This window comes from Pimephales promelas, chromosome 7 (genome assembly GCF_988280905.1).
Source record: "Pimephales promelas chromosome 7, fPimPro1.hap1.1, whole genome shotgun sequence".
Taxonomy (NCBI): Eukaryota; Metazoa; Chordata; class Actinopteri; order Cypriniformes; family Leuciscidae; genus Pimephales; species Pimephales promelas.
In genome coordinates this window covers 7205816-7230435 of record NC_142775.1, presented here as the reverse complement: position 1 = coordinate 7230435, position 24620 = coordinate 7205816, and the positions used below count along the sequence as shown (strand labels likewise).

General features: G+C 37.9%; 1 protein-coding gene across 5 annotated transcripts in view; it reads left to right on the top strand.

Moving 5' to 3' along the window:
* kalrna (kalirin RhoGEF kinase a) overlaps positions 1–24620 on the top strand; it is a 362661-nt gene that overhangs the window by 314430 nt on the left and 23611 nt on the right. For 2 of the 5 annotated variants that reach the window (XM_089133001.1, XM_089132998.1), the window contains 11 exons: positions 3152–3218; positions 3597–3700; positions 3780–3849; positions 3936–4022; positions 6115–6207; positions 6301–6351; positions 6511–6588; positions 8505–8690; positions 10843–11014; positions 11115–11335; positions 15619–16696. In XM_089133001.1, the coding sequence (XP_088989127.1) occupies positions 3152–3218; positions 3597–3700; positions 3780–3849; positions 3936–4022; positions 6115–6207; positions 6301–6351; positions 6511–6588; positions 8505–8690; positions 10843–11014; positions 11115–11335; positions 15619–15879 (1390 nt within the window). In that variant the 3' untranslated portion in view covers positions 15880–16696. Of the gene's footprint in view, positions 1–3151; positions 3219–3596; positions 3701–3779; positions 3850–3935; positions 4023–6114; positions 6208–6300; positions 6352–6510; positions 6589–8504; positions 8691–10842; positions 11015–11114; positions 11336–15618; positions 16697–18740; positions 18877–20743; positions 20807–24396; positions 24425–24620 lie in introns of those variants that run through there. The other 3 variants (XM_089133002.1, XM_089132999.1, XM_089133000.1) reach the window with 3 other exon arrangements.

The following is a 24620-nucleotide window of genomic DNA, read 5'->3' as shown; positions in this document are numbered from 1 at the left end:
ATAAATAGAGCCAGACTTCAAAAGTTATTAACCTGTCCTGTGATTTTCTTTTTTTTTTTCCTCTCTCACGTCCAGAGACGAACTTATGCACATGTAGGCCTATGTTGGTTGTCTTTACATCATAATAATATTTCATATAATCTAGATATGGAATGAATAACATTCAATACAAAATGAACATGTCTCGTATATAGAAATAAAGTTTTAAGTGATAAAAGATTTGCTTTGTTGTGCATAATCCCACCATGCATTTAGTCATATTACAAAATAATTTATTGAAGCATCCAGACACTTCACCACGTGAGCAAGCAGCTAGGCTCCTAATCGGTTAACGTGGCGCGAATTGACGCAAAAGTTCAGATTTTTGAACTCGGGCGGCAGACGTGAATTCGCTTCAAACGCGTGAATGCACAAATAGCACTAACTAAATCATTCGCGCGTAACACGCTTAACGCGCCAGACGCCCAATTCGTGCGAACTTGATGCGTATTCGCGTCCACGCCTCATTCGCGCCGCAGGAATTTTTCACGCGCGTAACGCGTCTTCGCATTGACTTAACATTGAAATCATTCGCGCCTGACGCGCTATTCGCGCTCGGTGTGAACGCACCATGAAGCTGCTGTCGCAATCTATACTATTGGATGTTAATATCCAATATAGGATATGTTTATAGTTTGTTCCTGCTTCATTTTTACGTTCTGAATTATATATAAAAAAATATTTTGTTTATAAATAAATGTCACTGTATATAGTCTAAAGTATGAAAGAAATGTATATACGCCATCAAATTCGCAACTCTTATATGATTAAAAGCGACACTTCCGGTTTTCTTCCCACCGGAGCGATTTCAAAATGGCGGCTGCGTGAAATCAGTGTATTGTGGTGCCAAAGTGGTGTTATAATGTTACGATGGCTTAGCAACCGGCAGCCAATCACGTGCCTCATATTCACGTGCTTTGGACTATCATGGAAATGTTGAGCATATGAGTAAACGGTAGTTCCAGCGTTTGAGGGGATAAATGTCATATGGTGACATAAAATTGGATTGAGGAAGAGACCGTTTCATTCTTCTTTTTTTTATTTTATTTTTTTTTTTGAATACTTTATTTTCAGCTTTTCAGTTTACAAAAACAGAAAAACAAGTAGACTAAAAATAAAATAAAAAGAAAATCCCCCTCCCTCCCTCCCTCCCTCCCCAAAAGGTTGCTCCAATATTCTACAGTAGAAATGTAATGTAACAACAATGTCATCGAGGTCAGTCACATTCTAATATCACATTATCCACATCATCTTACTATAGTAGTCAACATTTGAAGTGGATCGAAACCTTTCATCAAAATTATACATGAAATACCAGTTCTTGTCTTAGGATAACTTTGATGAACTTTTTTGATCCACTTCAAATGTTGAATTTTGTAAACATGATAATACACATTTGGCAATATATAATATGAGGATGCACAATGCCAGAGCCTTTATATAAACAGGTCTCGGCGCCAATCAATGACAATGAAACAGAAAATATGCAAATGAGAACATTAACCCAGAGTTTAGGAATTTAGGAATGTACACATTTTTCGAATGAGACATGAATGCAACACGGACCAAAGACGTAAACAAACTAAAAACAGGACATGAGTGCTCAAGCATACCTGTTCTGTCTCATCACAGTCGTGATGTTGCCTATCAAAGTTCGGTTCAGGGATCAGAACCACGTCTCCTCACAGCAGATCTTGGTTTGTGTGTGTGTGTGACGGAGGGATTCCTGACGTTGTTTTGACTCCTTTAATCATTTTATAAACTCTGAGCTGGTCAAAATAGCATCATATGTACCCAATGGAAGATGATTTCGATATATCAACAGACAAAGTTGAATTTTTTTCACAACCATATTTAGATCACTTCCGGTGCTTTCCGGCGGTCACTTGGACATGGCTGTGGTTACAAGAGGTAGAAACGATATAAATACTGTTCATTTTCTCACACAAACCGCTCGTTTCGTGTCTTAGGCCATCAATGTGTACTTACATTTACGAGTCTCTGTGCATGCTCTTTGAGGTGGTGACCATAGACCTCCATGATATGACTGACAGACAAGAACGGTTTGACCTAAAAATATCAAAATTGGAACTATTGTGGAAACAAAGACACTTACATTTGGATGCCCTTGAGGTAAGCTAAAACATATCCAAAATTAATTTCAAAGTGAACTATCCCTTTAAAGATCGATGGTATTTATTGGGAAGTTCATCCGTAGTAGGCATTTTCTCTTTTTATTCAAATCTTTCTCTATCGTTCAGTGTGACGTGCCTGACACATATTTTTTTAGATTCATCTTTAACCCTTGTGCTGCATTAGATTTTTAACACCGTTGAGTGCATTAAGGACCAAAAATGGCCACATATTAAACATTGCCTAAAATATTATATATTATTATTATTTTCCACTTTTACCAAGTTAAATCTTTTAACCAGCATCAGTCCTCATCAAAACTACCAAAAATGTATTCAATTTCAGGATTTTAACCCTTTAATTACCAGTTTTGTTTGCGAAACCATCGATTTGTATAAGAGGAAAAAACACAAAAATTCAATTATTTTCAATAAACTAAATGCAAAGAGAAAACTTTAGATTTGGATTATCACAGTCCCACTTTGCAAAAAATCCCACTTAGCGTGTTAGAGACCAAAAATGGCCACCTATTAAACATTGCCTATTGCCTAAAATAAGGTGCATTTCCACCCATAGGGAATAAATATGTAGTGACGTCATCTGGTGGAATACACTATATAATGCAAATATAATGCTTTTGCTTCAAAATGAAAGGATGTTTGAGCAAAAATCATGTTTCATGTATTACTGACAGCCTCAGATTTAAACAACGTTTTAATGGGTTTCAATGGGCCATTTTTGGTCTTTATGGTGCTGAGTGTTACTATTTGATCTACACATTGTGTGTTATACATATTTTGCAAAATGGGATCACATTTTTTACATGTATCCAAAAAGTCACAATTTTGCCAAATTTCATACCATTTGCATTAAAACAGCCAAAATGGTCAAAGAAATTAAACTGCAAAAGACCAAAAATGTCCCTAATGCAGCATAAGGGTTAATAACTATTTTATGTTTGTTTGTTTTTTTGTTGTAGGTTTGTTCTGAACGAATTAATCCAGACAGAAAAAGACTACGTGAAAGACTTGGGTATCGTGGTTGAGGTAAGAACATCAGAAAATAGCTGACATCCTGACAAAATAACACACAATTATACAGTAATACAGTGCATAATACACAAAAAAGGTATACTTTGGCTTTAGCATGAAAATATCATCTTAAGGCACTCTAGTGTCGTTTATCCTTCTTCATTTGACTTTGTTCTGTCCATCTGAACATATCAATCCATTTGCATATTTCTCATTCCTCATTTGCATTTTCATTACATCATCAGTGTTTCAGTATTTACTTGAGTGGATGTCCAATCATCAGTTTTCATTTATCATAATTTACAACCACTGTAGACGGACACAACTGTGGCTTTTATCGACTTTGTGTGCTTTGGGTGGAGTCTCATTTGTATATGAAATAATTTTCTGAAGGGGTTTATGAAGAGAATAGAGGAAAAAGGAGTTCCCGATCATATGAAAGGAAAAGATAAGATCGTCTTTGGAAACATTCACCAAATCTACGACTGGCACAAAGAGTAAGTGTCTCGCATTAGCTTCTCTTATTGGAAAATGACTGAAATGAAACTAATTCTATGTTTCTATTGTTGTCTGAAGTTTTTTTGTTGGTGAACTGGAAAAATGTCTTGAAGATCAGGAAAAACTGCCTGAGCTGTTTAGTAAACATGTAAGTATGTCAGGTCTGATGGTCTAACAGTGTAAAGTCATAAAGGTTGTATGTGCTCATGAAGTGTTTTCTGTTTCTGTGTGTAGGAGAGAAGGCTGCACATGTATGTGGTTTACTGTCAGAACAAACCCAAATCTGAATTCATCGTTGCAGAATACGATTCATATTTCGAGGTGAGACACACTTGTGCAGCAGGGATGACATATTTTTGTAGACCAACCTAAAAGTTATGCTGCCTTCACATGCTATCAGAATTATTGTAAATACGAGTTTTGAATGCTTTTATGGTTGTCAACGAATGTGACTCTGTAGAATGAAATATCTTTAATACGTTTTGGCATTGATTCCTATTATTTTTTGACAACAAAGCACTTAAACGCGACAATCTCATAATCAGAACTTCAGAAGTGGGAAGTAGGAAATTTCCGAGGCACACGAAGGTGGCATTACAGTAGCATCATCCTGGTTCCCTCATCAAAAAATACAAATTTTCCATTGGCTTTTGAAGTATTGCAGAAAATAAGCTCTGAGACCAATAAAAGTTTATGATACTTGCATGTTTTGTTCATTCATCAAGATCATTTTCACAAATGAACAACTTTGAATTTTGAAGCCTTCGTACAATCTGCAAATATAAAAATCTAAAGTCAGGCTGTAAACAAACGAAACCATGGACGTGTGACTTCAACTTCACACCAACTCTAAGCTTCCAAAATGTACAATTTGGAAATTTTTGGGTTAGAAAAAGAGCATCAGTACCAGGGTTCTCAAGTTTGAGCAAAAGCTTGGAGTGAGATCACACGCGGTTAGGGGAGGAGCCATAATGAAGCCCCGCCCCCAATTTTACCCATTGTTAATAATTAACCAGAACAAATTAAAATTATAACAATTAGTAAATCTGATAAATGACAGAGCAATTCATCACATCAAATACTCTTTAATGCAGTATTACAAATATAGCTAACCAAAAATATAACAAATTGCTCCAAACAGTTTCAAACAAATCTTTAAAAATTGCATTTTGATTTTTGAATGCGTCTTCTATCTAGACGAATGATTTATTGTGTGGTGGGACATTGAGAACAAATGGACAGATTAGAGTGCACCACCTCTTCCACTGTCTCCTCCTCTAATCTGGCAACCTTTTTAGGGGGCTTACCCTTTGGTGCCTAAAATGACAAAATATCTTTCTGCTTTTTTCCTGACATCTTTGAAAAATACAAATGCAACATTATGACAATGATTAAATATTACCCAGAGCAATCTGCTGTAATACATCCTTAATGTAACTAGAAAGACTATTAATATTACAGTATAATATAATTTAAAATAAAATCAGTAAATCTTCATTCCTTTCCATACCCACTAACATTTCTCTTAGTTTCAGATAACGTAAGATAGCCAAACTGAGCCTGGTTGCAAAGTAGTTGTAGAGTTTTTGACTGCATCAATAATAATGTACGATGGGCTACATATTAAATGTTCTAGCCCAAAAATGTTAGACGAGCTTCTTCCAACTTACCTTCTTCTCCATTACGACACATGTGTTCGCGCGATGTTGTTGGTTACCTGTCCTAGGATACCGAGGATGTTCCGTCCATTTCTGTGTGTTCGCGCTACTGAATGACATGTCATGTATAGATCAGTGGTGCACGCAGCGCGCATATATGTTGCCTAGTAACGAACGCAATCTGGCGGAGATACGCGCTGGCGGCAGGAAACTTCACTTTGTTTGCCTGCGCCTCGTATACACCGTTAGAAAGCTTTCAGCCAGGACAACTTGGTTGGCATTGCCTTTTCAGCGTGAGAAATACACAGTGTGGCGTGTGAGCGTGTGAACCGGTCGAAATGAGTGTGTCTCACGGCCAATGCGTGAGACTTGAGAACCCTGAGTACAAACGCAATGTTTCTGTAAAAAACGGACTAGTGAGTAGATACATTTTCTTTTTCGGCTTGATGACATTTAATGTCCCTGATGACCTCTGGAGTCCCATTTAGCCACTTGTTTGCAACCGCCTTTTTCAAGACACATAAACATGAAATGTAAATTGGTGTCAACCACAGACCTTACATTAAGCATTTACCAGAAACCCTTTCAAAAAAACTCACTGACTTTGAGATGATGCAACCTGGAGTTCATAAAAATGGCAGCTTATTTCCAGGTTTTCGGACTCGTTTCTGCAGCACTGTAAAATTGGTTCTAAAATAAAATATAAACTATTAATCATTACAAGTTTATATTCTTGTGTCTGTTTTGGCTCACAGGGGATTCAGCAAGACATCAACTCGAGACTGGGCATCAGTGATTTTCTCATTAAACCCATTCAGAGAATTACTAAATACCAGCTTTTATTAAAGGTACAATAGAAAATAAGTAGTTGATGCTGCGATTGATACCAGTAATAAATAATAAAGTTTTATTAATGTTTATAATTTCTTTTATTGCTTAAGGACTTCTTAAAGTACAGCATCAAGGCAGGGTTGGATTGTCAGTATATAGAGGTAAGAATGAATCTAAAGTGCTTACTTTTTTAATGGTCAATCATAAAATGAGGTGATTGCATTTTAGATATTTGTAAAATATTTAAATTCAAAAATATGAAGCAGTTTAGATTCAAACCCAATGGTCATACAGGTGTGTGTTGGTTTTCTCTGTAACAGAAAGCAGTAGACCTGATGTCCCAGGTGCCCAAGCTGTGCAATGACATGATGAATCTGGGAAGACTGCAGGGATATGAGGTATTCTGATGACAGCTTTACTTCACTCATTCTTGAATATCTTAAATCAAACAACATTTTCTGAAAGACATTGAACAACAGTTATTTTACTGTGATTAAGGGGTGTTCTTCTGTCGTCAATTGCTCACTCTCTTGTTGTTCCTAACCATAAGACTTTCGTCAATCTTTAAAAAACAAATGAAGATATTTTAATGAAACCTGAGAAATGTAATTGTCAATATTTGGCACAAACACAGAGCTCATCAAATATGGTAAATGCTTGCTCATAACATGCATGTTCCAGTTTCCGCACAAAAAACAATGAGGTTTGCAGTGTTGGGGAAGCTACTCTAAAATTGTAGTTTGACAAGCTACAAGCTACTCGTAAGTTAAAGTAGTTAAACTACAGTCAAGCTACCCTTTTGGAAAAGTAGTTAGCAAGTTACAAATTACTAGCTACATTGAAACTACTTTTGCTTTTTTTGAACAATGTATATTATAAATATAAATAACTGAAGGAATGCATCTGAGGAATGTTTTAAGTAAAATAATTAGTGCAAAAAACAGAATCATCACATCAACCCCAACATGAAGCACGAGCATTTCAGACGTGATATTCGACGAAGTATTTTTTCGGTCCCACTTTATATTAAGTGGCTTTAAGTACTATGTACTTACATTGAAATTAATAATTTGATACAATGGACTTATTGTGTACATACATGTTTTTACATTGTACTTATATTTTAAAATTCCATCATGTAATTACAGCTATAATCAATTTATGTAATTACATTTGTAATTACACATTTGACCCTCCCCTCACACCTTAACCTAGCCTTAAACCGACCCACACCACCAAACCTGTCCCTAACCTTACCCGTATCACACCTCAATAGCAGCAAAAGTGTTTTACAATACAACAGGAACACAATAATACATTGTACTTATTGTTCAATGTAAGTACATAGTACTTAAAGCCACTTAATATAAAGTGGGACCATTTTTTCTCTCTCATCAAAACTTGAATATGTTCATCAGTGGTTACTGTCTATATCAAGCAGGGACACGTTTTTTGTGCATTTTATTTTGTGATTTCACTGGAATGAATAGAGAGTCTCCGCAACTGTGATAGATTGAAGAACTCGTCCGAGATTGAAGACTGCGCACGCGCCGCGAAAAGAGACACTATGTATCCATGACACTGATAGCAGCGGACACAAGTGCTCAGCTTGAGTTCAAAAACACATTTTAGCTCTAGATCTCTTACTTAAAGCAAAAAATGCACTATGCAAGATTTGTACCTTAATATAACTAACACAGTCTCATCCCAAGAAGTCATATAACTGATGTCTTGGGACGTCTTTTGACCATACGTCAACATCCGCCTTTTTAGGGTACCCTTAAACGTCGGTTACATGACGATCCCGGGCCGTCATACAACCGACGCTTTACCTTTAACGTCGGTTAGGTGACGGGGTAGGTTTAGGTCTGGGGTAGGGTTAGGATCCGATAACGTCATCTAACCCGGCGTTACCCCAAATAGGCGGATGTTGACGTATGGTCAAAAGACGTCCCAAGACGTCAGTTATATGACGTCTTGGGATGAGACTGCGCTGATATAACAGCTTCAAAGTTTTAGGCTATGCGTGCAGAGACCAGTCTATGGCAGAGATGTTCTGCGTGAGTGGTATTTACGACAGTAACATTAAATACAAGTACTCCACAGCGACTCTAGGGGTCGCTGTTTGACCAAAACGGAATTCCTGCATAGTGTGCCTTTAACTCCCCATTTTGTGGCATCTGGTAATGTTCTCTGGAATATATATATATATATATATATATATATATATATGTATATGTATAAAAGCTAGTGATGAGTTCATTGGAACGTGAACTATCCCAGACTGATGAGTTTCTATGTTTGTGTCCTTCAGGGGAAGTTGACGAGCCAGGGAAAGCTTTTGCAGCAGGAGACGTTTTTTGTGACGGAGCAGGATTCTGGCGTTCTGTCCCGCAGTAAAGAGCGCAGGGTGTTCCTGTTTGAACAGATCGTCATCTTCAGCGAGCTCTTACGCAAAGGCTCGTCCATACCAGGATACCAGTTTAAAAAGAGCATCAAGGTAACTGCACCACTTTTAGTCATGGAGTTTTTTTCACTGTTATTTTAAGCCCAAACTTTATTACGTGTAAGCTAGGGTATGTGTGCAATGACTGTGCATGTATACTGTAATGATGATAATATTTGCGTCACAAGCCATGTTTCCATCCACTTGTCAATCGAATTATCTGAAATTCGGTTAAAAAACTCATGCGGATAAAGCTGGTGAAAGTGTGTTTCCATCCAACGGCTTTAAAGGGAATAAAAACCTGTACGTAATGACGTCACATGCTGTTTTGCGATCAAATTGGTATATCGAATTGATTTGAGACATTTTAAGGTGTTTCCATTTATTTTCGCACTGAATCGAACAACATTCAAGCAAACTTTTGCGAACAAAGTTTTGTTAGACAAAACGGATCGCGCCAGCTACCAAAAATGATCAATATTTCACAAGTTGAAGGCTAATAATGCTTATGTGCCAGCTGATAGCGACATATGAATGGGATAATGTATGCGAGGCGGTTGTTGGTTGTATTCGCTATAACAACCGCCTCGCTATACATTATCCTGCTTATTAGCCTACATATAAATCAACCAAATAAATCAATAAATCAATAATTTGACACAAAATATTGACTTAAAAACGAGTTTATTGATTTAAAAACGAGTATTGCTTCTGCTAAAGAAAATAGTCTTTTCCGTCTCTGAACTGCGTCCATGGCAACGGTGTGTTATACTAGCAGCGCCGCAGTCTGTTAACTAGAAATAACAGACCACATTATACATTAGAATTCAACCAAGCCACGTAAAAACAAGCAAAACTAACCTAAGAAAACAGCGACGCTATAAACATTGCTATGATGATGACGATGCACGTATGCCCGACGACAGCGGAGGTGACTGTGGTTTGGGAACGAGCGCTCCATCAGTTCTGGGAGATCGTGGTTCACGGAAACCCTTTGGTTGAAGCATCTTTTTGCTTTGTCCACTTACATCTGTCTTTGTTGACATCCGCCATGTGTGCGCAAACAGACTGGCTGAAAAATGAACTCGTCTTCTGACGTTTTGCAACCATAAAAGGGCATAAAACTTAATCGCAATTCGGCAAATAACGTTTCCATCAGCTTTTATCGCATTAGCCGTATATCGATCAAGAGAAAATCCGATGAGACCGAACGTATTTCATTTGAGTCGATTTTCATGAAATTTCATCGAATTTTACTGTTTCCATAAGGCATTTTTCATTCGATATCACTTAATTCGGATAAAAACGTGTCGATGGAAACATGGCTACAGTGTACAGTGTATGCTCAGTTAGCATATTCGTTTTTTCTAATTAGTTGTTTATTGGACACTTGCAAGTGCAAACACATTACCAACCAAATATAATTACGTCTTTATTCACTTATGTTTCCATGAGAAAATGAAAAAGGGGCTAAGTATTTTAACATGCTCATTAGTTAATAATTAATTATCCATGTTGTTAGTTTTTCAAGAGTACTGTCTTTCTCTCTGTGTGATGGTGCATTTGATGACTTCATTAAAGTTATTTAATTAAGTTATTACACAGATAGCAAATACCAAACAATTACCAAACAAACATATTCACCTAAGGTTCTTTCTACCCCGAAGTTAATAACAAAAAATAACTTTGTTGAGTATATTGGGGCCCTAAGAGATACCTGTAATTGTAGATTAAACAAGTAAAAATATATTTTTATTGGTCATAAAAAAACTACAAGCATGGAACTTTGTAGTGCTCATGTGCCGAGCGTTTATGTTCACACATATATCAAATGGAGTAGAGTGTATTTGGATGTATGCATTTGGTAAGCACTTGTGTCTTAAACTTAATTAAACTTTGGGCTTTAATATTTAGGAGTTCTGAAAATGATAACGCTGGTATCTTGGCAGCTGAAGTCAGGTGTGATACGGACTTATGTGTGTGTGTAAGGGGTGGTGATGGCGCAGTGGATAAGACACATGCCTTTGGTGTGAGAGACCCAGGTTCGAATCCACTGTGAGACACCAATGTGTCCCTGAGCAAGACACTTAACCCCTAGTTGCTCCAGAGGCGTGTGACCTCTGATATATATAGCAATTTTAAGTCGCTTTGGATAAAAGCGTCAGCTAAATGAATAAATGTAAAATGTAAACGTGTGTGTGTGCAGGTAAACCTCCTCGGTCTGGAAGAGCATGTTGAAAACGATCCGTGTAAGTTTGTGCTGTGGTGTCGTGGGTCATCCGAACGTTTTACCCTGCAAGCGGCAAACACGGACATCAAACAGGTCTGGGTTCAGCATATCACCGATCTACTAGACTTACAGAGCAACTTCTTGTCAGGTAAGAAGATGTCACGTCCATGTGATTCGTAAATGTGTTGTTAAATGTTGAGCTCTCCTCATGTTGAGCTATTGAAACCAACGGTCTACTGTATCTACAGCTCTGCAGTCACCCATCGAGTATCAGAAGGAGCGCAGCGGCTCTCAATCTCTGACCCGAAACTCCTCCAGCAGTGGGCGAGTGGGTCAGTCCAACAGCAGGCCCAGCTCCACTGTGTCATTGGGAGCAGAGAAACCCTCTCTGTCTGGACGGAGCTCCACCCCGATAAAGCTATCTACCTCCAACGGTGGGCCGTGCCATGACTCGGACAGATACCAAAGGGTGAGGACACAGCACCTCTGCTAACATTAAACATGGCTCATTGAATCTCCGAGCTGGATTCAGACTGGCGTCTCTGGTATAGGAGGCGGGCGTGCTAACAAGGACGCTAAAGGCCAAAGTCTCTAGCGCAGTTTACACGCACAGCTCTAATGGTGTGTTCACACCGGACGCGAATAGCGCGTCAAATTCGCGCCTGACGCGTCTAGTTTGACGCTTGACCACTTTGTGTTAATTCGCGTGTCAAGAGTGAAACTGACGCGTGTAAAAACAAAAGTTTGAAGCGAAATTTACGGGTGTGACGCGCGTCAGAATCGAAATCCGTTGGCGGCCATTGTTTTTATGTCGACCGAGCATTCATCGAGAGAGTTACCGCTCTGTATTTACTTTGGAGAGCTAGAACAGCGGCGTGGGGATCATCGTCGCCGTATATTTGTGTCCACCGGACCATTCGGAGGCGAACCGTTTGGCGAGTTTCACCATTTGCTCGCTCCAGGAGCTGCGCTGGATGACGGCCGCTGTCAGCGGTACTTCCGCCTGTCCCGCGCCCAGTTTGTTGACCTGTTGTCCCGCATCGGAGCGAGGATCACCCTCGCCCTCATCCATCTAATCTAGCTGTCATTTATTTTTGTTTTGATGATAAATAGAGCCAGCTTCCAAAAGTTATTAACCTGTCCTGTGATTTTTTTTTTCTCTCTCTCATGTCCATACACAAACTTATGCACGTGTATGTTGGTTGTCTTTACAACATAATACTATTTCATATAATCTTGATATGGAATGAATAACATTCAATACAAAATGAACATGTCTCGTCTATAGAAATGATGTTTTAAGTGATAAAACGCTTTGTTGTGCATAATCCCACCATGCATTTAGTCATATTACAAAATAATTTATTGAAGCATCCAGACACTTCACCACGTGGGCAAGCAGCTAGGCTCCTGATTGGTTAACGCGGCGCGAATTCACGGCAAAGTTCAGATTTTTCAACTTGGGCGCCAGGCGCGAATTCGCGTCAAACGCGTGAATGCACAAATAGCACTAACTAAATCATTCGTGCGAAATGCGCTTAATGCGCCAGATGTTCAATTCGCGCGAACGAGGTGTATTCGCGTCTTCCGCACCACGCTCCACGCCTCAGGAAGTGTTTCTGGACCAGTGTTGTTTAAATCTTGCAAAATGGTCTAACTATATTCTAGAGCTGCTGTAAAGCCTAAACAATCTCTGTTACTGTAGTTTCCTATGATCACTGTAAAGCTGCTTTAAAAAATCTATAGTGTTAAAAGCGCAATATAAATGAAGGTTACTTGACTTATGAAATGTTCACAATAAGGTCTATAATATGCATTGAGAATATATAAATAAATAAATATATATATATAATTTTCATTACATGCCAACTCTAAAACAATTGTTGTCAATCCCTCCTTGATTTCAAAAGGAATTAAATTTTCATTTCATATAACCCTGGTGTTTTTTTTTTTTTTTTTTTTTTTTTTGTTTTTAAATAGTAGGTTACTCAGCCTGGAATTTTATCCTGAATGGTGGGAGAAAAACTATGGCTATAAAACCACTTAAGGCATGGGCACATTAGACAATGGGCCTTTTTTGCATAATTTCGCTGTAGTCAGTAGTGTAGTGATGCACGAAGCACAGCTCACGCAGAAGTTACTTTCAAAGTAAGTAATCTTTCTGTTTGTAAACCCGGCAAGTTTGCATGACTATCTTGGACATGATGCGCAGTCTGCTGGTGGAAATTGTTTGCCCTTGTGAATTCCTTGAAATGACCCGATTTCGCTTTCAAAATTTTGCGAAGCATCAGTAAATGTGACCGCACTTTAAATGGCACAATCACCCCCACGTCCTCATGTTACCTTAAGCCCCTTTCACACAGCGAGTTGATCCCAGGAAATTGCCGGGAAATTGCCAGAACGCCTTCTGTGTGAACGTAAACACGACCTGGGATTGATTCTGGGATTGATCCCAGGTTGGGGACCTAGTAACATTGCCGTAATCAGTCCCGGAACATGCGCTGTGTGAACAAAAGCCAGGACCAATGCCGTAAAGGGTGTGTCATAGTGATGACGCTCGTGCCATCGCGCGACTCTGTTGCTCTTAGGAGAAAGTTTGTGTTCGTCATCAACAAAGAAAGGACGAAAAAATACCTGCAAACTGGAGCGAAGCAGAGACCAGGGGCTCCTCACTATCCGTACTGAAGCTGAGATCGTTCACCAGCGTGTGTACATGTTTTCGACGCGTCCGTTATACGTCTCATCCTGACGTCATGTGTCTTCCCGGGATTTTTACGGGTTGTGTGTGAACGCACTCACAGATCCCGGCAAATCACTTGCAGTGTGAATGAACCGAAATCAAACAATCCCGGGACAAATGCCGGGTCACATTATCCGTGTATTTTCTGGAATCTCTGTGTAAAAATGGCTCTACTGTCAAAATACCTGTAGACTTTTGAAATATTCATGAAATTAGATTGCGAAAAATGGCCTGCATATACCATTTCATGTTGATTTTACGCAGTAATAAAAATTCATAGCATTTCACACCTCATAGAGGTTAAAGTGAAAGTGTTTCATTGTTTCCATAGTATTCATCAGTATTACTGACACACTGTTGTCCAGTGTGTAGAAATGTACTGTCCCTCTGTGGGAAGCTTGTCATCCTTGACATTTGGAATACAACCCACTGAAAATTCAGCGTGTACTGTGCACTACACAACCCCATAACCTAAGCATTCTTTAAAAGATGTGTTGGTGTTCTTAAAGCTACAATACCTAAGATTTAGATGCCGCTAGAGGGCGCTACATTCAAAACAACAACAACGGCTTTGCTTGATGACGACGTGGAGGAACGCGGAATGATGGGAACTGTTGTTTTCAACTCCACCGTGGATAAATCAGTCAGACAGGAATCGAAAATTAGTTGTCATGGATGAGGTAAAGTTCGATTTCTATAAATGTTGCGTTTACATGCTTGTTTTTCCTTAAACTGAAGTAACCGCAAGAGAAGTCAGGTTTAAAAGTAAATTAGTTATCACAGATGTTACTGTACGAGTCACTGGACGAAGCTATGGTGGAGAGGGTTTGAAGGGGCAGGTCTCTTGCAAGGAGTTGACGTGGCTGGTCCTCCTTTTTGGTAACTTTATAAAAATAAAAAATCATGTACATTTGACACATCTTTTCATGTCGTGTAAGTATTCAACCACAGCTACAGTTTCACAAAATTAACGTTAAGGGGGTCGCACACCGGACGAGAAGCCTTAGCGGCGCGTCGCGCCACATAGGCTATTTAAAATTCACGTTATTAACTATAAGTGTACACATACCGGCGGCGCCATTCGGCGTCTGTCCGCGGCGCCCAGCAACGCCTCAGGACCGTGGTCAAAACCCTGCTGTGCCACAGAGCGCAATTTACATAGTTTTGAATACAATTTTAATTATTTTTGTCTCAAATCGTTGCTAATGGATCCTGACTTCGCCCTATGCTTCAATATGCATTTAGTTTTGCATTAATTTACAGAAATCAGCTGCTTGAATGACAATTGCTGGTGTAATTAGATTTTTCAGGTGAGATTCTCAATTCATTCAGTTACGGATGCTCTGAGGTAAAGTTTTCAGAATGCAGACTCAGCAACGATTGTATTTAATTGTACAGTACAATCATAACATAGAACAGACATTATCTTCATTTCCTGTCATTAAACATAACAATATTGCTGGCCATACACTGATGAGAAAGTGTGCGTCCGGTGTTCGATAACGTTACTGTGGAGGAGTTGTCCTAAACGTGGCGTGGCGCTTCTCGTCCGGTGTGCGACCCCCTTTACAGCCAACAGTTCACATTCCCAGAATAAATGAAAAGAATAATTGTGCTCCATTCCATAACAAATGCGCGAAAGCTGACGTTTGTTGCTTGATAGACGCTAACGCACAACTACAACTACCGCATTTGTCCAGGACTACACGCAGTACGAGCGGAAACCGAGGTAAGCAGATATGACGCGATTGACTCGCGACTCCCAGCTCACCCGACTCGTTTCCTTGGTTAAAATCTCAATTTTCTCGCGATTTAAACATTGTTTGAAACATTTGGAATATTGTAAGTTATCATCTTAACTAAATATGTGATTTTGGGATATTTCAATGCAAAAATCTTAGGTATTGCACCTTTAACCACTGAAGATTAGGGATTAATTGACAAACAGTATTAAGTGTTTTAACCATAAATGTCTTTTGTTTGTGTGTGCTGTCTCTCTGTGTATCCCACAGCAGTTTGACGGCGGGGGCTGTAACGGGACGTCGTCGTCCATGATGGTGACTCAGGACTATAACGCACTGAAGGAGAACGAGGTCTGTGTCACGCAGGGTGAGACAGTGCAGATACTGGCCACGAACCAGCAGAACATGTACCTGGTGTTTCGACCCGCTAACAGCCAATCACCAGCTGCGGAGGGCTGGGTCCCGGGACACATCTTGGGGCCCCTCACTAAACCCCTCATAGACACTACTGCAGACTCAAACATCAAGTAAGTGTCAGTCAATACTAACTGGAGCTATGATTGGATTATTTCTTTTTTTTTTTTCTTAAACTGCACGCCCATTTTTGAACACCCTCCCCCACCCCGTTCTGTTGGAACTAACCCGGATGCTTTGGACCATTTTGCACGGGAAGATTTGATTTTCTTCTTGAGCTTTTCATTTTTTTTCTGGGCTAGAAGTTAAAAACAAACAGATAAATGTCGAAAGGACTTTACGTCGTTGTTATTTTGTGTAGACTGAGGATTTGCCAAGAATCTTACATCGGTGTGGAAATGGACACGTCTGGACACTTATTTCAGTTGCTAACACCATTTTCGTTGTTTATTTTGTTTTTTGTTGATATGATTTTTGTTTTTGTGTGTTTGTAAAGAAAAAAGAAAAAGTGAAAGGAAGGCCGCCTGAAGGTTTTGGCCTCTTTCTCCTGGCGGAGAACATATACTGTTGTCTATGGCAATTTTTTTATTGATTGTGTATTTGTTTTAAGTATTTGTATTTTTGTATAGACTTTTGTTTTCTTCTACAGGATCACATGTTGGCCATTTACTGTACATACTGTTGGTTTGTTTACTGTTTGTAGCACATTCCTGTAAAGAGCCTTTTGCACTATTTAAGTGAATCTTTATTAATGAAGTCAGGTTTGTGCAATAGAACTACAGTTGCAATGTTGTAGTGTAACTAATGATTTGAAATGTATTATATTAAATATGTAAAATAAAATTTTGACATGCGCATGACTTAACGCGGCTCAGTCAAATAGACTGCTTTTGTTTTAATATAAAATAAAAGTGCCAACTGAATGCTAATCGTACATTCGAAGACATCCTTCATTGTGTTTTTTTTTTTTAGTGTAGAAGTGGTGCATCTTATTTTTATTATGTCTTTCATTTGTTTTATTTCGTAATGTAGTGTGTAGAAGACTTATTTTGCGTTTGTACTAACATCCGCGGTCCTTGACAGTGTGACAGGTTTGTGTGTGAAGCAGAATTTACTGTGAATGATATGAATGATTGCTGTTCTCACACAAACCATGTGTCCACCATGGTGTAATGATGTAGATTTACTTGGACTATCCTTCCAAAAAAAATGTTTTTTAATGTTTTTTGAAAGAAGTCTCTTCTGCTCACCAAGGCTGCATTTATTTGATCAAAAATACAGTACAAAATGGAATATTATTACTATTTTAAATGAACTGTTTCTATTTGAAAATATTGAAAAATGTAATGTATTCCTTTGATGGTAAAGCTGAATTACTCAAGTCTTCAGTGTCACATGATCCTTTAGAAATCCTTGCTCAAGAAACATTTTTATTGTCCGCAACATCGAAAACCGTTGGAAACAAAGACTTTTTTTTTGATTTTTTACACTTTTGATCAATTTATTGGATCCTTGCTGAATAAAAGAGCTAATTTTATACATACATACGTACATATGAAGAGTTCAGATGCAAAAGCCTCTAAATGCCATTTGAAATTTTCTTCTTTAATGATGATTTTTATCAAACTTGTATATTTAAGTTCAGTAATTTCACTGAACTTAAATATACAAATTTGATAAAAATCATCATTAAAGAAGAAAATTCCAAATGGCATTTAGAGGCTTTTGCATCTGAACTGATATATATCTGATATATATATATAATATTACTGACCCCAAACGTTTGTTAATGGCCTAATAATATAATAAAATGAAGAATGAACTGTACAAGATTACACTGATATGTGTAATTACACTGTGTAATACAGATATATGAGAATATTTGGGCGCACATACGAATACTCACTAATTTAAAGGGTTAGTTCACCCAAAAATGAAAATTCTGTCAGTATTTACTCACCCTCATGTTGTTCCAACCCCGTAAGACCTTCGTTCATCTTCGGAACACAAATTAAGATATTTAAGATATTAAGATCGCTCCTGCATACAGTCCATAGGCTTCTTGAGGTACTGGCTCTTGCTGTCCCCGAAAAGTCATTAAAGACATCGTTAAAATAGTCCAAGTGACTACATGGGGCTCAATCTTAACTTTATCAAACGACGAGAACACTTTTGTGCGCAAAAAAACAACAAAAATAACGACTTTATTTCAACTATTCACTTCCTTCTCCATGAGCCTGTAAGTCAGTTAACGTAGTGTGATTGCGTAGAGCTACATCACACGTAGGCTCACTATTGGCTGACGCTGGTCATGTGTGTGTGATGCGTGTGACGTACAATAACAGAAGCTTACGCTATTAAACTAGTAATCTGACTCGCGCAGAGGGAGAAATAAAAGAATAGTTCAAATAAAGTCGTTATTTTTGTTGTTTTTTTGCGCACAAAAGTGTTCTCGTCGTTTGATAAACTTAAGATTGAGCCCCTGTAGTCACTTGGACTATTTTAACGATGTCTTTAATGACTTTTCGGGGACAGCAAGAGCCAGTCCCTCAAGAAGCCTATGGACTGTATGCAGGAGCGATCTTAATATCTTAAATATCTTAATTTGTGTTCCGAAGATGAACGAAGGTCTTACGGGGTTGGAACAACATGAGGGTGAGTAAATACTGACAGAATTTTCATTTTTGGGTGAACTAACCCTTTAAGTCACTCTAATTTAGGCACACTTATGAACATCTGAATGCTGCACGTAAGTGTCCAAAAACATTTTGAGGCTTCTATAAATAGAGCTGGATGATGCTAAAAATAGGTCAACAACAATGAACGTCTCGCTGTTTGCTGTTTCTTTTTATGGCCCTCCCTGTTTCCCTCCTGAAATAATTTCCCCCTCCAGCACTTTAATTTGCTTTTCCCCGCTGTTAGATTTGCATTTCCTCCAGCGTGTGTGGGTTTGACAACTTGATGTTTTGACACAACAGGAAGTCTCTCTCGTGGAACACGCTTCGCGCTCGCAAGCGTGCAGAGAAGGACAGTGCACCCCTCAAAAGTGACATAAAAGTTGAGAATGGACTGCGTAAGGCAAAGGAAATTCTCAGCAGCAAGGTCACTGAGAAAGTGAGTAGGAGGATGAGGCGTGTGTGTGTGTGTGTGTGTGTGTGTACGCTGCATCCTCACCTGTGTGGAAATAAACCCTGAACACATCACTCACCCCACTTGCGTCTGTCCAATGACAGCATGACTGACAGAAATACACATTGTTTTAAATATTAGCATTTGTTACATTTTTTTAAAAGCCATTATATATTTTAATCAGAAAAGTTAAATGATTATAACATAATCTGCTAACAATTGCATGACTATAAATGCATAATGTGTGTGTGTGTGTGTGTGTGTGTATATATATATATATATATATATATATATATATATATATATATATATATATATATATAGTAGATCCAAATACTTCTCAATAAATTACATTTGTTTTATAAACTTTTTGTATTATTATTAATATTATGATTGGTAAAATACTACTACACTGTAAAAAATATTTTCAAGATTTGTTATCACAACATATTTTCTTTTGTCAAATCAACTTTATAATAATTTATTTAGTTGAGATAACTTATTATTTTGAGTTTCTGATGGTTAAATTAATCTACTTCATTGTATTAACTCACTTTTTCCAGTTCAATCAACTTAAAATTTTAAGGCAACCCAGATTACTTACTTTTTTAAGTTAAATTAACAATATTTTTTTACAGTGTAGCAATCACAACATATTTTCTTTTGTCAAATCAACTTAAATAATTTATTAAGTTCAGATAACATATAATTTTGAGTTTATGATGGTTAAATTAATCACCTTCATTGTATTAACTTACTTTTTCCAGTTCAATGAACTTAAAATTTTAAGGCAACCAGGTTACTTACTTTTTTAAGTTAAACCAACAATATTTTTTTTACAGTGTATGTAAAAAACTACTATTTTTCTCATTTTTTCTATTTTGTTATTAAAGGCATAGTTCACTGTAGGTGTCTTTGTTTCCGCAGTAGTTTCAATTTTGATGTTTTTAGGTCAAACCGTTCTAGTCTGTCAGTCATATAATGGAGGTCTATGGTCACCACCTTAAAGAGCATGAACAGAGAAGTCCAAATTAAACATGATTTAATGACTCGTAAATGTAAGTACACATTGATGGCCTAAGACACGAAACGAGCGGTTTGTGTGAGAAAGCGAACAGTATTTATATCGTTTTTACCTCTTGTAACAACAGCCATGGGCGCGGCGCTTTGGTCTGCGCAAGCGCCGGAAGTGATCTCTCGCGCAGTTGGGAAAAAAATTCAACGTTATCTATTGATATATCGAAATCGCCTTCCATTGCGATTTCCTGTATATCTAAATATGTTCAGATCTTGACAGTGAAAGGTAACATTTTCGAAATCTTTCTGTAAACAATGTGTGACGTACACACGCGAGAGATCACTTCCTGTGCTTGCGCAGACCGAAGCGCCCGCACCCTCAGATTACTTGGTCGTGGCTGTGGTTAGAAAAGGTAGAAACAATATAAATACTGTTCGTTTTCTCATACAAACTGCTCGTTTCGTGTCTTAGGCCATCAATGTGTACTTACATTTACGAGTCATTAAATCATGTTTAATTTGGACTTCTCTGTGCATGCTCTTTGAGGTGGTGACCATAGACCTCCATTATATGACTGACATGAACGGTTTGACCTAAAAATATCAAAATTGAAAATACTGTGGAAACAAAGACACCTACATCTTGGATGCCCTTGAGGTAAGCTAAAACATACCAAAAATTAATTTCAAAGTGAACTATCCCTTTAAGTAGTTAATATCAATTGTTGTATTCCTGTCATTTTGGCCTGGGTTTCTTTCAGACTGTACACTCCGTCCCACTGTATCCCTGTACTTGTGAGTGTGTAACATGTTTCTCTCTCGACCCGAACCACAGGCGTCCCGCAGCTCAGACGAGTCCGATTGTGAGGATGATCTAGACCCCAAAACTAGTATGGAGGTAGAGACCCTGAACTCAATGCATGCTGCCCAGTAGATTTATACATTATTTTTGTATTTATTGGTAGTATTATTTATTTTAATAAACTGAATTGAATAGTAAATAGGTACTAAAGTTGTTACTTACGTTGTAACCCATTTTACACTTTATTTGGCCTAAGTTGTTGTTGGTAATTTATTATTTTAACTAATTGTGTGGAGTGACTGGTATAAAGGGCCGTTCACACCACGCATGATAACTACAGCGTTAACTGTAACTAAAGTTTTAACAATCATTCTAATTCTTTGAAAATTGTGAAGTCCACACCACAACTATAACGATAACAACACCAAGGAATGATATTGCGGAAATCACTTTCAGAACAACTTACAGCATATTAATGATAAAATATTCACATACAATCCAAATTCACCTGACTTTAAAAAGCTTACGCATTTGAATGGCAGACGACAGAACCACATGATAAACAAGACGTTATTGTCAGCCGGTGTGGATGCTAATATAGTTATGGTTATTATAGTTATCTGTCTTGATGTGAACGGGCCTCAAATCTAGTGAAAAGCTTTTGCAATGTCTCTGAGAGTACAGCTGTCACATGATCTGGAGAGAGTGTGTTCAGTCAGCGGCCAAAAAGCAAAAATCTGACAGAAGTATCATCCAGTCAGCAACATAGTGTTGGCCCAGATCCGGCCCACGTCTGGCACACGTGGATTCCACACGTACCAGATGTGGACCGGATCTGGGCCGACACTACTGTATTTTGCTCTCTTATATAGGCTTAGTTTTCATTTTTTACCTCAGGCTAAAATGATTTGTTATCACTGTTCTAGAGCAGAAAGACCTGGTGATGCCTCTATCTGGCTCTTATAACTCAAAGGCGGGAACTTCATTCCATGTTGCCGGTGTTCTGTCGATTTTTGCTGCCTTGTCGAAAAATGCTACCGTAGCGCGAATTGATCAAAGAATGCCGATTAATGTCGTATGAAATACAATTATAATACAAGTTATGAGTAACTACTGTATACTGTAGACTACTGTTTTTATTTTTAAAACGGTGTGAAAAGTAAAAATTACCATAAAATATTCATCTTTGACTCGTCAAAGTGCACTTTTCCTCATAGTAACTGAAACTTTCAGTTATTCTTTTTCAGCTGGCTGACCGTACAAATATTAATATGGTAGTAAGCATTTTTAAAGGGAAATTATACATTATAACAGGAAAATGTACCTTTTGTGAAAAAAAAACAAAAAAAAGTGTGAGTCTGCTCATGCCAACACAGTCTCATGAAGATGCGTATCTATACCACGAGTATCATTTCTCGTGGCATTTATACGCCAAAAGTGTTTTTTTCGTGTATATGGTACGCACTAAAAAACCCTGGGTTAGGTTTAGGGGGGAGGGGGGTGGGGAGTTCGTGCGTATTATACGCAAAAAAGTGCGTATCATATGTACGCGAAAATCGCGTGCCAAATACACGCAAAAACTGTTTTTGGCGTATAAATGCCACGAGAAATGACATTCGTGCCATAGACACGAACTTTCATGAGATCGGGCTGGCTCATGCGCATAACTGGTAAGTAGCAAATCTCGATGGGTAGCATGAATTGTCAGAACACCGGCCAAATAAAAGAGATATTCGTGTTTGATATTACTCATTACCACATCTCACTAGAAATCACTAGAAGTCAGTTGGAGTGCATTGGGTTTTGGGAATCACAAGCAGTGTGCTTTAGTTACTTCTCATTTAGGCCAATATATGATAAATTGTATTAATAATATGGTAGCGTGCCATTCTGAACATACACAGTAACAGAATACCAAATAGCATTCATACTGTTAATATTTCTCCCATTTATTTATATAGTGTTCGGGGAAACACATTACAAGTAATGCGAGTTACATAATCAGATGACTTTTTCCAAGTCACTTAAGTAATATATTACTTTTAAATTTGCAACAACATATCAGTCACTTTTATAAGTAAGTTACTTTATTTTCCCATGGCAAGTCAAGTCAGCTTTATTTATATAGCGCTTTTTCCAATACAGATTGTTTCAAAGCAGCTTTATGGTGACAACAGGAAAATAATGCAACAAGGTTTGTAAATAGCGGCACAGTCCAGCTTAAGTAAGATAATTCATTTGGTTGTAAAAAAAAAAAAAAGTTATTAATTAATGTAATGTCTGACAGCTCTGATGAGAGAAATCGGGAGTAAGTGAAGAGGCGTTGTGTGTAAACATGATGGCTATTAGCTCTACACTATATGTGAACATGCGTTTACTCATCTCAATTGCATAAGAACAGATTCAGTATTCCTCAAAATGAATAAAAACGGTAAAACGCAAACCTGCAATAATTAAATATGTAAAATTACACACATACTTTATGTATTTAATCTCACTTTATTATTCGATGCCTTTGTTGCTGACCTTTTATGATCTAATTCAGCCATGTTAATAAGCAAAAATGACTTTTGATAAACATCAAATTTGTCTTTCTTTTTTTATTTTATTTTTTATTGCTGAGCTAAGGGTGTTACATTATGCCCGAAATCGCCCCCTATACCCATAAATAAGGCACTATTTGAGGGGACAGCCATTTGTAGTGCTGTCCGGAACCATAGTGGACGTTATCGAGTGCACTCAATCCCACAATGCAATGCAATAACGAGTGCACAACTGATGTACGCTCAATGGCTAGAGAATACCCATAATGCACTGTGAGAGTCAAGCGCTGAATGAATTCCCACGTCTGACCAGAAGATGGCTGAATCATCCATTTTCCAAACCGCTGGTCCAATGTGGGTACAGCGTAATATCATATAGGTGTATAAATTCCTTTTTATTGATTAGCATACATAAACAATGACAGATATCAAGATAAACCTTTTCATTACTACTGGAGCTGCCAGTTTAATATATTTCAAATGTTTATTAAACAGCACAACTATGCAAAAGCAGCAGCTCTTCCAGCGCACTCACTCATTTTCATTCACTCCTTCAGTGGACTATATTAGTGGAGTAATGTAGGGAATGGTGAATGAGGGTATACCGGTCGATTTTGAACACTGCATTAATTCTTCTGTATTCCAGAATGACGGCATCTGAAAGGTTTGTTTAAAGGGTGCCCTCTACTGGACAGGAGTGAATGTGCAATTCCTTTAGTACGAGGTTTATTTATTACACTTTTAGTGTAAAAGAGCCTTTGTATTTGGCAAAAATATAACTTCTGTTTGTTTTTTGCTATTATAAAAATTAACAAGCAAGCCCAGCCCATGTGAGAAAAAAAAAAAAAAAAACGTAATGCATTACTTTCCATAAAAAGTAATCAAACTCTTTACTTTACTCGAAAAATGAACTTCCCCAGCACTGTTTATATGGCAGAAATAGTACGAGTAGTATGCCATTTCAAATCCAGCCAGTCTCTGTGTGTCTCATGCGATGGCACTGCCCTCTGCTGGCTTGTGCTGAAGTGACACAACATAAAGCTTTCCTTCTGTATTTGTGTGTTGAAAATATCAGTGTTTTCTATGACTCTGAGATGCTGCATCCATGTCTGCGTCTGTAACACACATCTGTCTGTTTTGCAGTTGTTGAACCCTAATTTCATCCAAGAGGGTGAGTTTATGAATGATGTGATGATTGTCTGTATTTTTAACTAGTAGGGTAAGATGGGGGAGAAGCCACCTGTCTAATTTACTTTAAAATTGTAACATGTTTAGATATGTAGATAATTATAATGCTGGACAATGAGCAATGTCTGAGCCAATGTGTTATTAAGGGGAATAAATATTCGCCCATTCAGTTCTCATAG